At 36.2% G+C, this 13349-nt stretch overlaps 1 protein-coding gene across 3 annotated transcripts in view; it reads right to left on the bottom strand.

The window, feature by feature from the left end:
- Positions 1–13349, bottom strand: part of LOC106483405 (collagen alpha-1(XXVIII) chain) — a 77371-nt gene that overhangs the window by 27162 nt on the left and 36860 nt on the right. For all 3 annotated transcript variants that reach the window (XM_013941309.2, XM_013941310.2, XM_013941311.2), the window contains 6 exons: positions 12137–12205; positions 11467–11538; positions 10762–10830; positions 7948–8016; positions 2921–2989; positions 761–829 (listed from right to left, as the gene is read on the bottom strand). In XM_013941309.2, the coding sequence (XP_013796763.2) occupies positions 761–829; positions 2921–2989; positions 7948–8016; positions 10762–10830; positions 11467–11538; positions 12137–12205 (417 nt within the window). The remainder of the gene's footprint in view (positions 1–760; positions 830–2920; positions 2990–7947; positions 8017–10761; positions 10831–11466; positions 11539–12136; positions 12206–13349) is intronic.

Raw genomic sequence — 13349 nt, 5'->3', positions numbered from 1 at the left:
CAGGAAGGGAACTAATAAATTGAAGGGATTTTAGAGAACAGCCATGAAAATTATTGAGGGAAGGGAAAATAGTCTCTGTAACAAGACAAATTGCTCAGTCGAAGTAGCTACTTGAAGAAAAATTGGTGGAGACAATTTTAAGTCAGCAGACAAAAGATACAATAAGATTAAATAAAAAGAAATTTGATTTAAACAAATCCAAAATGGGAATAAAAGATTTTTTTTTTCTGAAAGGAAACCACTAGAATAGTTGCAGTGAAATTTCTCACAACTGCTATTTTTTAAAACAAGGTTTATGTCTGTGTTTCTGAAAAGTATCATATAGAAACAAATTTAAGAACATCATAGTGCCTGGCTTAGATAAGAGATCAAAAAGCAGATCACAAGTTCCTTTTGCTCTTATGAATCATGAATCCATGTAATTGCTGGGACAGACAATTTTTCAAGTGCATAATACTGTGCTGGCATTGGATTCTGAGTTTTGCATAAAAACTCCAGTACGTAGAAACATCCTGGATCTTTTGGTCTATGGCAAATCTTTATTTTTGCATCAAATCTATGGATAAAGCAAGAACTGGTTTGTGTCTAACATGGCAGAAAAGCCTATTGCAGGCTTTTCTTCTGACTGTTATAGAAAGCAAGAGTTGAGATTGCAGTATTTTGTCATATATATAGCATCCTAATCTAAACCATTTGGTTTTGGAGATGCTTGTCTACCATGTCTACTGTTCAGTTGCATGTACTACCGTTATACTAGTACCTTCGGTCCAGGATCTCCCACACCTTTTGGGCCTGCTGGTCCTGGAGGCCCTGCTGGTCCTGGAGGTCCCTGGTACATCAGACGAATAAAAAAGCACGTTAGTAGTTGGCCTAAAGGAGCAGTACCTCTGTTCTTCCCCAAAAGGAGAGTTACAGAACTAGTTATGAATCCCTCCATTTCAGCTGTATTTTGTCAAAATTCTTGATATGACTGACATGTACTGAGCAGTGGTCATCCTCAATCATAGGCAGAAACCTGAAAACACTACCAGAGTGCAGAAGAAAAGTCCAGCTCTTAACTTAATAACATTAGAACTGTTCTTAACTCAGACAAAGCAGTCAGAAAGCTCACATTGCTCTACAATTCATACATTGCAGCCATTACACACATTGTCTCTGGTATCCCAGATCTAACCCATCTAGAGTCTGGGGCCAGGTCAGAACTAACATATTTTGGTCTATTTGTGTTCAACAGTTTGTTCTGTTGAACTCCCCAGTGAGTCCCTCAGAGCCAATTCAACTGCTCTTCATACTGCTTGGAGGCATCCTTATCTTCCCTGTCTTTACTTTCTTACAAACTGAAGTAGCTTCAAAGCATGTCTTTTAATGGCCATTTAATTCTTGAACTTACTGAAACAGAATTGACTCCTATATCCCTGTTTTCATACATTCCTCCATCCTGTTGTTGCACTTCAGTTCAAGTGACTCTGTAGTTCTGAGAAACCTTACCCGAGTTCTCCAGCACCTTGCCCCAGCTAGTTTCTCTAAAAGTTTCATTTTGTTAGATCATTTATTATTCTTTTCAGAACCTAGTTCCTACTCACTGTTCTTAAAAGGAAAGGCCAGGTGCTCTCCCTCTCCTAGGAGGGAACTGTTTGCACAGCCATTACCATAAAAGCCAGAGAAGCCAGTGTCAGGAAGTTCTAGCAACTCTCTTTACAAGACACAAGACAGAAGTAGGTGCTACGCTGTTGTAAGGGAAATATTGTTTTTTCCTTAACCATTAGAGGCCAAGCAAGCATGCGTCAAAATATAGGATTGGAGAATATCACTAGGAGCCCTGAGAAAATAAAGAGAACAAGAAACAGCTTTTTAAAGAAAGAATGAATGTATTGATACAAACTCATCTACATGAGCAGTAACCACTGCTCAGTTATAGCAATGATCACATATGTTCTGCCTGATACAGTCCTTCCAGGCTTCCCTCACAACTTGGTCCTCCTCATTGTCAGGAGCAAGCTAGTCAGTTATCACTGGCTCTGTTACCTGGGCAGCACCTGCTGTTCCCACCCTCCAGTCAGGTGTTTTCCCTGTCTCCCACAGACACTGTGGAGGACACAGCAGGCAATAAAAAATCTCGAGAAAGAACCAGATGTCTGTACTGAGCCTGAGCGGTCATCTCCACCAGCTGGTCAAAATGCACCTCTGCAATCATCCTACAGGAGATAACTGAATTCAGAGGCTGCAGATAAGATTTAGTCTAATGTTGCCTGGATTACCCTCACCATGATGCCCCTGGAGCAGGTGGCTGAAAAAAGGAGGTCTCACCATTTCAGTTCCCTCTCAGTTGGGTTGTTATACCGCAATACATCAGAAGAGGCAGATGGCTGATTAGGTGATACATTCTAGGATACATGGTTGTCCTAGCTGTGGTTCAGGATCAGAATAGGAATTGTTGCTAATACCTAAGCTGTCAAACATGTTTGAGTGGATGACTGAGATTTAGGGTGAGTGCTGATATGCCCTTGTAATGGAATTTGCCGGCTGGAATGTTCAGGCATTAACTTTCTCAGGAGCTAACCATTAGAAAAACAAGGAGGGACAAGTCTTCAAAAAAGAGGATCTGACCCCCAGGACAAAAAGCAGCTGAGAAACCAAGGAAGTGAAGGCTCCAAGATTTGGTTAAGCAGATCTTATCAGAGATCTTGAAGACAAAATGTCAAAAAAGAAGGTGGAGGAAGGGAGATTCAATATATGAGAGATACTTAAATTAGCTAAAGGAGGAAAGAGAAGCTTAAATGCACTTAGTTATCTCAAAGTAGCAATGACCATTAAAAAAACTAAATATTGAGTTATCACACAGCAATTCATTTTTTGTGGGACTCAAAGCACAGGATCTAACCACCAGCAAGGAAAAGTATAGAATTAAAATTATACTTACAGCTTCACCTTTGTGGCCATCTCCTTTTGCTCCACGTGGTCCAGGTAGTCCAGGTAGCCCCTGGTTACCCTAATTAGAAAATAATCAATTGGGCATTGTGCCAGTAACTAGGTCATCAGTTATTACCACGATAAAATGTTTATTTACAAACATCTGAGGAAACTTTTAAGATCCTTTTGGAAATATAGAATAGCAGTTGCCAGCTCTTGCAATTTGTTTGCAAAGCCCAGTAATTTTTAAGCTTTTTTAATGCAGTTTCAGTTGCTGAAATTAAGATTTCAGAAGAATAGGAGGTCTCATTAAGTGATGACTAATTTCTAGATTTGTAGTGGCAGAAAGAAATTTTCAGAACATTGACAACTTCAACCAATTAATAGTTATTAATTTTTTAAGTTATTTTAGTTTAAAGTTATTTAAAGTTATTCTAATTTAAAGTTTTTTTTAAAGTTACTTCATGATTTTGGGGGATAACAGTTGTTATTTTTCAACAGTGAATTTAACAATACTGACATGATATGCCAGCCTTAAGTTATCTTGAATTATATTGCACATTTTGCATTTCAGAGAAATCACACTGGTTCTTTCATACAGTAAAGCAAAATAGCATTCTACATGGGAAAGAAAGAAAAGAAATATAACATATTATGTTATATACATATAATTTCTCTTATTTTAGGCTAAAATGCTCTGTATCAGGAGACCATCACTGCTTATGTTGACTCTTCCACTGACTCCTACTAAGAATTCTGCACATTTGAAAAAATTCAATATTTCCTTTCTCTACAAAAAGGAAACCAAATATCAATCTTCTCCTCTTCCCTCTCTTCATTCCCAATTTTCCTGGCATTTAATGAGCAAATTAGCAGTTTGCAATACACTGTTACTTGCAAAAAGAAGAAGGTAAGTGTCCTATGTGACAGTACTGCCAATGAGAAATCCTTATTGATACTTGTAGGCTGCACACCCACCCCACTCCTAAGCATGATATGTGTATGGCCATACAGGGAGCAGTATATGCCCTTCCTCAGTGCCAGAGTGCCAGGAAGTGTAAATGGACTCTAGAAGAGAATGTTGGAGGGTCAGTTGTTAATGTACATACAGATAACACCTCTTGAAGAATGCATGCAAATAGCATTCCTTTCTCCTGTCCATTCCAGCAAAAATGAGTACCTAGAAAAAAGAAATTACAGCTGACTGGACAATGGTGGACTGCTATTTCACAAGTGCATTGTGCCTGGAAGTTTCATCAATAGCATAATGCTTCAAGAAACTGTGAATGGAGTCCTGATAACAGCTCCAGTCTCAGGGACTGATCTGTCTGAGTCCAGTGTCCATGCATGGAAAACAAACCAACAAATCCTGTAGTTAGATATCCAATAAAATCAGTGTCCAAAGACATCCAAATGTCTTTGAACCCCTCTAGCATGCAGTCAGATCTTCCTAACCAATTTAGCCCTGTCAAGAAAAAATAAAAGAGCTGCTTTGACTCTCCTCAGGTTATACAGTGCAGGTTAGCTCAGGAGGTATATGAATGAAGAGAAACAATGGAAAGTCAATATTCTGGTTAAGATGAAACTCTGAAACCATTTTAAGAAGGAATTTGGAATAGGGATGCAGGCATGCTTCATGCTTAAAGAAAACTGTACATGGTAGTTCACTGGTAACAGTATGAATCTCTCCTATTCTCCAGTCCAAAGCATTTTTCACTGAAAGACTTTAAACACAACCTGATCACCAGATTCAAACTATATCAGCCTTGGAAGATGTTTCTTCATGTTTCCTAAAGAATTCCCAAATCATGCAATTCTGATCCAGTTCTGTGAAAATTTAACCAGCAAGTATACTTTTAGTCCATAAACAACTTCATAATGGAAGGCCAATATAACCTTTTCTTCATACTAAATAGTTCTAAAATTTTGGATAAAATGAGAATTTTTTTTTTAATGTTTAGTAGCAGTTTTTTTAAACTGTAAAGGAAATCATGAATTCATCTCTATTTTTACCTCAAATTCCAGTGCAGTAAAGAACTGCCAAACAGATGTTTTCATTTAGTCTTAGCAGACCACTGTAAATACCAAATACATGTTAACACATTCTCTTCTACAAGAATTGGCTGGTTTTGTCATTAGTAATGCAGTTATAAATCCACTCAAGATTATGTTCCAAATCTGTAATAAATCAAAGTTCTCTAGTCCAGCTTATTTAGTTTCAATTTGTTTATAGCTGCATCCAAAGCATAGAAGAGATGGTCTGGGAATTCTGCTATGATTACTGCCTCCCACAGTTTTGTGGGGTCTAGATAACACAACCACAGTGACTTACTGCAAGTCAACAAGGTAAGTGCTGTTGTTGTCACTAATGGTATGCTGAATTAATTCATCTATATTGCCATCCTTTCCAAGGAAGCTTTTCTAAACTGATTTCCTGAAACAGTAATGTAGGGACAATTTCTTCTCCACTCTTAAAAAAATAAAATAATAGATGATAGAGTATAAACATAAATCTCATGTCCATGGTTTTCACTTTCTCTAGACATCCCCATGTGTAAATAAGAGGAAAAAGTTTCAAAATATTTGCAGGTGGGATTTTGCACATCCAACAAAAAGAACACTTTCACTGTTGAGAAAAAAACTTAAAATAACTGGCATAATCAAAACCTAAATTATTATGTATGGACATCTATAGGCCATGTTTATTGCTTCTTTTTATAGGAAATGAAGCAACATTCCAGATTATAGACAATGTAAGCCATTATAGAGTTGCTGAAAACTCTAAAATAAAAGGTATTGAATGCATGCGGATCAATGTGCTATCCAGCACCATCAAAAAAGGGTACTGATAGATGTCTGTTAATTCAGGAGTAAAACATAATTGGTATTCCTAAGACATTATCACACAAAAGTTTTTGCATTGAGTAGCTTTGTCTTGAGCTATATTATGTTAGGTATGCACAAACTGATCAGTCTCTGCATATTCTCAAAGTGAAACAGTGGAATTTTAATGCTCAAATTTGTATAAATTTGAAACATTTTATGTGCAAACAAGGTAGATGTAGAAGAAAGAGATTTATTAATGAGTTCCATGATCCCAACCTGGGAAGGTGATCAAAAGAATGTCATCTGTCCCCAAATACACAAAGAAGCTTTTCTGAATTATTCCCTAGTCACAAGTGGCAGAAGGCTTATGGAAAGTTTCAGTCCAGATTATGACTCATAGAAGTACAATATGATATCATAAAATGTATTCGAGGGGAGGAAGTAAAAGCTGTGAATTAAAAGGAAATATATACAGTTTTTACAGTGGAGGACATGGGATCTGTTCTAGAGATTGGACTGTTCAGATTGTTCATAAATAATATGGGAAGGTAAATGCTGAGTGGCAACATTTTCTAATGAGGCCATGTTATTCAAATTAATTAAAATGAAAAGCAATTTCAAGAGGTTGAGGAAAACCCTACAGTAATGAGTAACTGGCAGACAAAATTCACTGCTGATAACAAATGCAGTATGCATGGAGAAAAAGCAGTCATAACTTTATGTACCTAACAGAGATCCTGAACTACTATTATTACTTAGGAATAGGAGAGGGTTAGAACAGTTCTGTGATAATGGCACTCTTCAGTGGTAATCAAAAAAGTAAATTAGGAATTGCTATAAAAGTATAGTAAACAAAATAGAAAATGTCACTACACCACTATATAAATGCATAAGCACCTGCAGTGGACAGTATGAGCAGAAATCAGTATGTTACATTTAATTGTGGTAAATCCATTCTTAATTTTTCTTTGTAGCAGTATTTATGTTAATCAAGTAGTTTTAATAGTTACAGTTAATGCATCTTAATGAATGCTACTTATAAGACAGTGGAAACTGTTCACTATATCATAATTGTCACTTATTAAGGCAAGTGTCCCATAGACTATGAGACCAAACTATTGTTCTCTCATTTTGCCTCATTAATCAGTAAGTAAGAACTATGGGAAGGGAACTTTGCAGTATCATACCAAAACCTTTCATCCTTTAATTTGTAAATTAATATAGAAACAGATATAAAATAGAATTTATTTATTTATTATTAGATAGAGAATACTTCTAGAATATAGATTGTTTTCCTCCCATTGGTTTCCTTGGAAATGGGATGGCCCTTGGTCTCATGTTATTCTTCAAGCAGCCTTATGTCAACTCAGTGCACTACAGAGGAGAATGTCCTACTATTCTGCCTCTACTCATGACCCTTTCGAAAATGATCCTATGAGTACCTTTCTTCTGCTGCTTCTCTACCTCCTGTACATGAGCCAGTTCTGTTTAAAAAATTGATAAGCTTCCTCAAAACAGTTCTCCTTCCCCTTTGAACAGTCTGGTCACTTTTTCAAAGACTGCAATCCCCATGTTACCACCAAATCCTCAGTTTTATCTCTGGTCTTTCACTTGTGTGTGTTGATCTTGCCAGTTAACTACTAAATGCTTGCATAGTGAGCACAAAAATCCTCCTACAGACTATTGTACTCCATTCTCAGTGTTGAAGTTAAAAATGTAAAAGATATAACCAAGTAAAGTCTATTCTGTAACCTAAATGTAAATAAGTACTTCTAAAAGACATATCTTTTAAAGTCATTATGTTGGGTCTTACCTATGTTTTTGAATGTCCAGGACTGGCAAGACTGAAACACAACAATCAAAATTACTAATACCTTTCAGTTTATACTCACTAAGAGCATATGTGTCAAAGACCGTATGAGATAATGAAAAGTAGAGATGAAACTGAAGAGCTACCTTCCTAATGAAGAGGACCTAAGGAAAGTTTCAGAAGTACACTGGACTAGTTATTTAATTCATTTTGTTTTTCTTATTTGAAAAGATCAGAAGTATATTTTAAAAATTCGCTCAACCTGGAATAATGGAAAAGTTGAAGAACTGGTTGGTTACTTTTCTGAAGAATTTGTGCAAGTGGTTTCTGTAGCCTAGTAAGAGCTTTACTTATGTCTTGTGTTTCTTTACGTTCCATCTTTTCGCTCAAAGAATTCCTACCGTTGGTCCCATTATTGAATTTCCAGGAAGTCCATCATCTCCTGGTGGCCCCTTGGGTCCCGGCTCCCCCTATCCAAAAAGAAATCAACCCAAAAGCATTTTGGTTATTTTCAGTTTTAACTAAAGTTTTACAGAAAAGAAACAATATTCAACTCTTTCTCACATGACAATTTCTGAACTAGAGACTATGTCATCAACATTTGTAGAAGTTTTTGCTACCTTAAGAGAGGCTACCTTCTAGCCTCTCTTATACTTTTGCTTCTCCTCAAGAGTGTCAAAAGAGTTTTTCCTGTCTTGAGGAATAACTTGACAGCTTTAGTTTTCAACTGAAGGTTGAGCGTTACAATTCCGTTTCAGGGGCCAGATTCACCCATGGCTTCTGCCTGCTTTTGTGAGCACAACTGAGCACAAATTGATGCAAGGCTGGCATAACCTTGTTTCTGCCAGAGCACCTAGAGGACAGCAAAGATGATTCAGCGACAAGTGCCGGCACAGACAGAGCCTACAAATGCAATGGCTCGGCACTTCAAAGTTGCAAACTCCATATACCAGCTTTTATAAAGACTCGGGAAGAAACTTCAGTTTTTTCTCAAATATTATCTGTTACAACTGCTGGTGATCTTAGCTCTGCCAGCACCTTTCCTGGAAAACAATCAGGCTTAAGTTTCATTTTTCCTCTATTTATCCCTTCACAGAGCAAAATTTGGCTCCTTCTGGTGTTTAATCTAAGACAATGGATATTTTACTTTACATTAAGGATCCTACAAAGAAACTTTCAGTTTTCAGTGGAACTTGATGAGATGGAAAGTCTGTATCTCAGGGAACATTCCCTAGGGAATTAAAATCAAACATTCTATCAAAAGCAGCTGTAACCATGAGAGAGGAATATGAGAAAAAAACAGCTATCTAATGTTACTGTCTTTATATTATTAATAGCTTAATGGTCGTCAAGGGAAATAAAACTGTGGTCCCCAAGCGCGGGTGTAGTTTTAATTAAATAAATTTCCAGTGGACACAAACACAGTTGTCTAGGAGTTTGACATCTAGCAATTGCCCAGTACTGCACCAAATATTTAGAGATGCACTAGAAAGACCTCAGACCCTGACAACTCCCAGGTTTGAACAACATGCTGATTCCCTACATTAGAAATTTATAATGTCTGGCTTCACTACTGCAGATACCAGGATGTTCCAAGAACACCATTACTAGTATCGTACTTTCTGGAACAGAGAGAGAAAATGAATTTCTCTGTAACCTGTTACATTATTGAGTGATACTTAAAAAAATGTAGAGATTCTTGCTTAAACAAAGAAATTATTTTGGAGCTAAAGAGACAAATAATTATGTATTTTCTAAAAATCAACCTGCATTTCATAATTACCCATGCAACTTGTTCTGTTGCATCAGCCATTCACATAAAAGGCCTGATCTAAAATTTAGTAAAGAATCTGGAAAAACTCCTACAGACTCCAGTAGATTTTGTATCATGGCCAAACTACTATGAAAGTGATATGAATTGTAATGAAGGGAATAAAATCAATGTGAAAAAGGCAATAAAGTCTTCAAAGCTCTTATTTTTCAGCAAGAATTTTACCAGTGGACTTTTTTGCCTATCCAAAAAGTTGCAGTATCCAGAAAAACAGTGTCATTTCAAGAAGGGAGACCAGTGTTCTGAAACCTGCCTTCATGCCTGCCAAGAAATCTGGTACATTGTAATGGTTTTAAACCAATAAAAGAGATATGAGGAAAATGCCACACTCTTCTCCTTTCTTTCTTCTTTGTGACTGACTATTACTGCATGTGTGCCCCAGGCTTCCTTCATTCCCTTCTTCGTTCCTCCATACACAAACAAGTCCACACCATGTCCTAGCTCCCTGTGATGTACTGTTGCCAGGCTAGTGAACACACTGTATATACCATACCTACATGTGCATGTGTGTGGTTATGTGTGTATCTTTAAGGAAGAAGAAAAATGGGAATAAAATGACTTCAGAGTGATAGGATGTGAATTAGGGATTTCTATACCCTGAAAACATCACCAAAACTTAAGTGTCAATTAATGTTCAAATTACCTGCTATATTGCAATATCAACAACTATTTTCTTCTTAAAATAAAAATGGGGTGGTGGTGAATTTTCAAGTTTCTAAACTTTCAAAGTTAGCTTTATTGTTGCTGAATCTGCTCGTTTTACTCAGAACGACAAGTCCCACTCATTTCAGTTAGATTTTTTCCATAAATGCAATGAGGAGGATTTAGCTCTAGTTATCTGGTATATGATATTTCATTTATAGTAGTATCTACTTGGGAGTGTTCACTTGGGAGTGATGTACAAACAGTCTTCACCCCAAAAAAACTGTAATTCATCATATAACTCCCTGGAACCACACATAGAAACATTCCTGGAAGACTTACTTGAACAGTTAGGAAACTTCTAGTCTTTAAAAAAAAAAAAAAAAGTAAGTGAAAGGGTAAGTGAATTTGAAAACAGAAGGTTTCAAAGTGATTACACAATAAAAATACAGTGTATAAGGTTACTCTTTTTTTTTTTTTTAAATAAATGGTTTCAGGAGGTAATAACATGCACTAAGTTGAGCACTGTGTTCAACAGCCTCTAAACACTGTTAGTTTTTGATACTTTCCAACCTTCCTTACCTCTAAAATTCAGCCACCTTTGTTTCAACCAAAAGAAATTTTAACTCCTTTGATTTTTATTCTTTTAACTTTGACAGAAATGTGTGTTATGAATTTTTTCCATCTCTGGTTTCCAGCAAGCACATATCAGATAATCAGCAAGCACATATCAGATAATCACCTTTGGTCCAGTAGGCCCCTGAATAGATGATCCAGCAACACCAGGTGGCCCTCTCTCTCCAGGTTCCCCCTGTTACGAAACAGTATCATCTAGGTTTAAGCATACAGTTACATTTCCAGCACAAGTAGCAATAAGTTTTATCAAACTTTAATAATATAAAATAGCTAAACTACTTCAGGGAAAAATGGACAATATTTTGGAAAAAACATATTTCAATTTATTGCTCTTGTGGAAGCTGTTCCAATTTTTAAATAACTATTGGTTGAATATATATTTGACTTTTTAAACTTTAATTAACTTTTTTGTGTAGAGTTTACAAAGCCAACTGAATAATCTGAACACTTGTATGGTTTAAGTTTCCTTATCATTCAGGGTGATACTTACTACACACACAAAGGCCTAGCAGAAAGTTAATGTTTCAAAGTCAAAATTTGCAAAATGTCATGGTTAAAGTCACTTGGACAACTTTAATTTAGCTTTTTAGTGCTCAAATGCAACAAAGTCTGTAATTATATGTTTGCTTATCCTTTTTCTCCTCAGGTGCATGTATCTTTCAGGGTAAAGGATGGACATATTTCTGCTTTTCCTTTTTTTCCTGTGCAAGTCTCCAAACATCATACACTTGAGGAATTTGTAGGTTACAGAAATCCCATAGGTCCTGTATCAAGTACAAAGGGAAGGGCTACCCTGAAAGAGCAAGCTTACTTTTGGTCCTGCTGGGCCTTGTACTCCTTTATAACCAATCAGTCCTTGGGATCCTTTTTCTCCTGGGTCACCCTGATCAAAACAAAGATTTTGTTTAAATCACAAAAAAGTTTCATTCACAGCTAGGAGATACACAAATAAGCAAAAAAGACAACTACAATGAAGCCCATAACTAGAAAGGTATTTAGATGTTTCACTCCAACTGAAATCTCGCTCAGTTTTAGAATCTGTCCCTAACGTCATAAATTTTACCAGGTGAGACAGAAAAGCATCTCTCTCTCTCTACTAATATATCTTTCCAGGCTTTTAATTTCATATTTAGGCATGTAAATAATGACTGAATTTCCCTTTGTTCCTCCTTCTCTCCCTATCAGCATACTGCTGTAATTTGTCTCCTAACTTTAAGAAAAATTCTATACTAAACTTTTAGAAAACCTCAATTATCCAATTAACTTCTGTCTCTATGTTTATAGTCTGGTTTTGCTGCACTTGTTCAGGCTAAGGAATGCATTGTTCTCTCTCAAGCCCTTTTAAATCATCAGTTAAAATACAATTACTTCTTTAAGATATAATGAATGAAAAGATAGGCCAAAAACTGAACTCTCATAAAACAGGAGCATAAAATATTATTATAAAATAGTATTTCTCAAGTGTCCATGTTAAGCCATACCTTTTGGCCTACATCTCCTTTGCCAGGGGGTCCTTCTGGGCCTCTTGGACCTTGATCTCCCTTTTCCCCCTAACAGAGATCATATGGTTAATGAATTTTCATTTAATTATATTTATTTAATCAATTAATAAATGGACTTCTGAGAACAAAAGCTTGCATCAATACTTCTCCCAAAATATCATTAAAAAAATCTGGTTGGAATTTTTTTCTGCAAAAAAGAAAATATTGAGAATGAAAAAGATACCACCATTTTCCATCTTCTTAACCTCTCCACCCCCACTCTCCTCCTGCATTCATATTCTTTATTTCTACAAAGATTTGTAGTAGTGCCAATTGCACTTGCATTAATCTTTTAGGAATAATTCCATGCATATACTCATATGACAAAGAGAAATGTTTGCAAAGTTATCACAACAGATCTTATGTGGACCAATTCTGAGAAAAATGATTTTTAAGAAGCAGCAACTTTATGCAACTCAGTAGACAAAAACCAATCCAGGCTGCAAATATTTGCCACAGATACAACTTCAAATAGTTCACAAACAGTTCACATATTCCCAAATATTTGATAGATAATTTTCCTTAATATAATATATTAAGATCAACAAGATTAGTACATTAGAATGTCTGTAGATAAATCAGAATTTGAAAAAGAGATTATAATTAAAAGTCCATTTCTGATTCTAGCTGTTGATGAACATGATATTACAGAACCTTCTTGTGTTAGGCACCAGTTGGAATCCCATTTCTGTGAGCCAACTTACCACCTGCAAATAAATGCAATCATATCTCTGTGCTCACTATTCACTGCAGGCATCAAACAATTCTTTGCACTGCCTTGAAAACCTGAGATAGCTCCTCAGTACTAACACTTTCAATTTTAACAAATTATGACAAAAAGGTCACTGCACCAAGATGATCTTCAGAATGATGGTAACATGTGAGAGGAAGAAACCAGCATTCCCAAATACAACAGTCAAGCTCTAATTTTAACACAACATCCACACTTAATTGATGTATCACTTGTGATACACTGGGATCTTCATTTCGAGCACTTTAATAGTAGGTGACTTCAAATTTATAATAAAACTTAAGCAACCACGGAAATGCTAAATATTTATCCAAAATAGAAAACTTATCTCCTCAGGCTGCAGCTGTCAAGCTGGTGTTTGCACTGCCTTCGTAGCTGAAATTGTATGGATAAGATGAAGCA

This window comes from Apteryx mantelli, chromosome 2 (assembly GCF_036417845.1).
Source record: "Apteryx mantelli isolate bAptMan1 chromosome 2, bAptMan1.hap1, whole genome shotgun sequence".
Classification (NCBI taxonomy): domain Eukaryota; kingdom Metazoa; phylum Chordata; class Aves; order Apterygiformes; family Apterygidae; genus Apteryx; species Apteryx mantelli.
The sequence above is the reverse complement of the archived record's forward strand: the minus strand, read 5'-3'. Positions and strand labels throughout refer to the sequence as shown.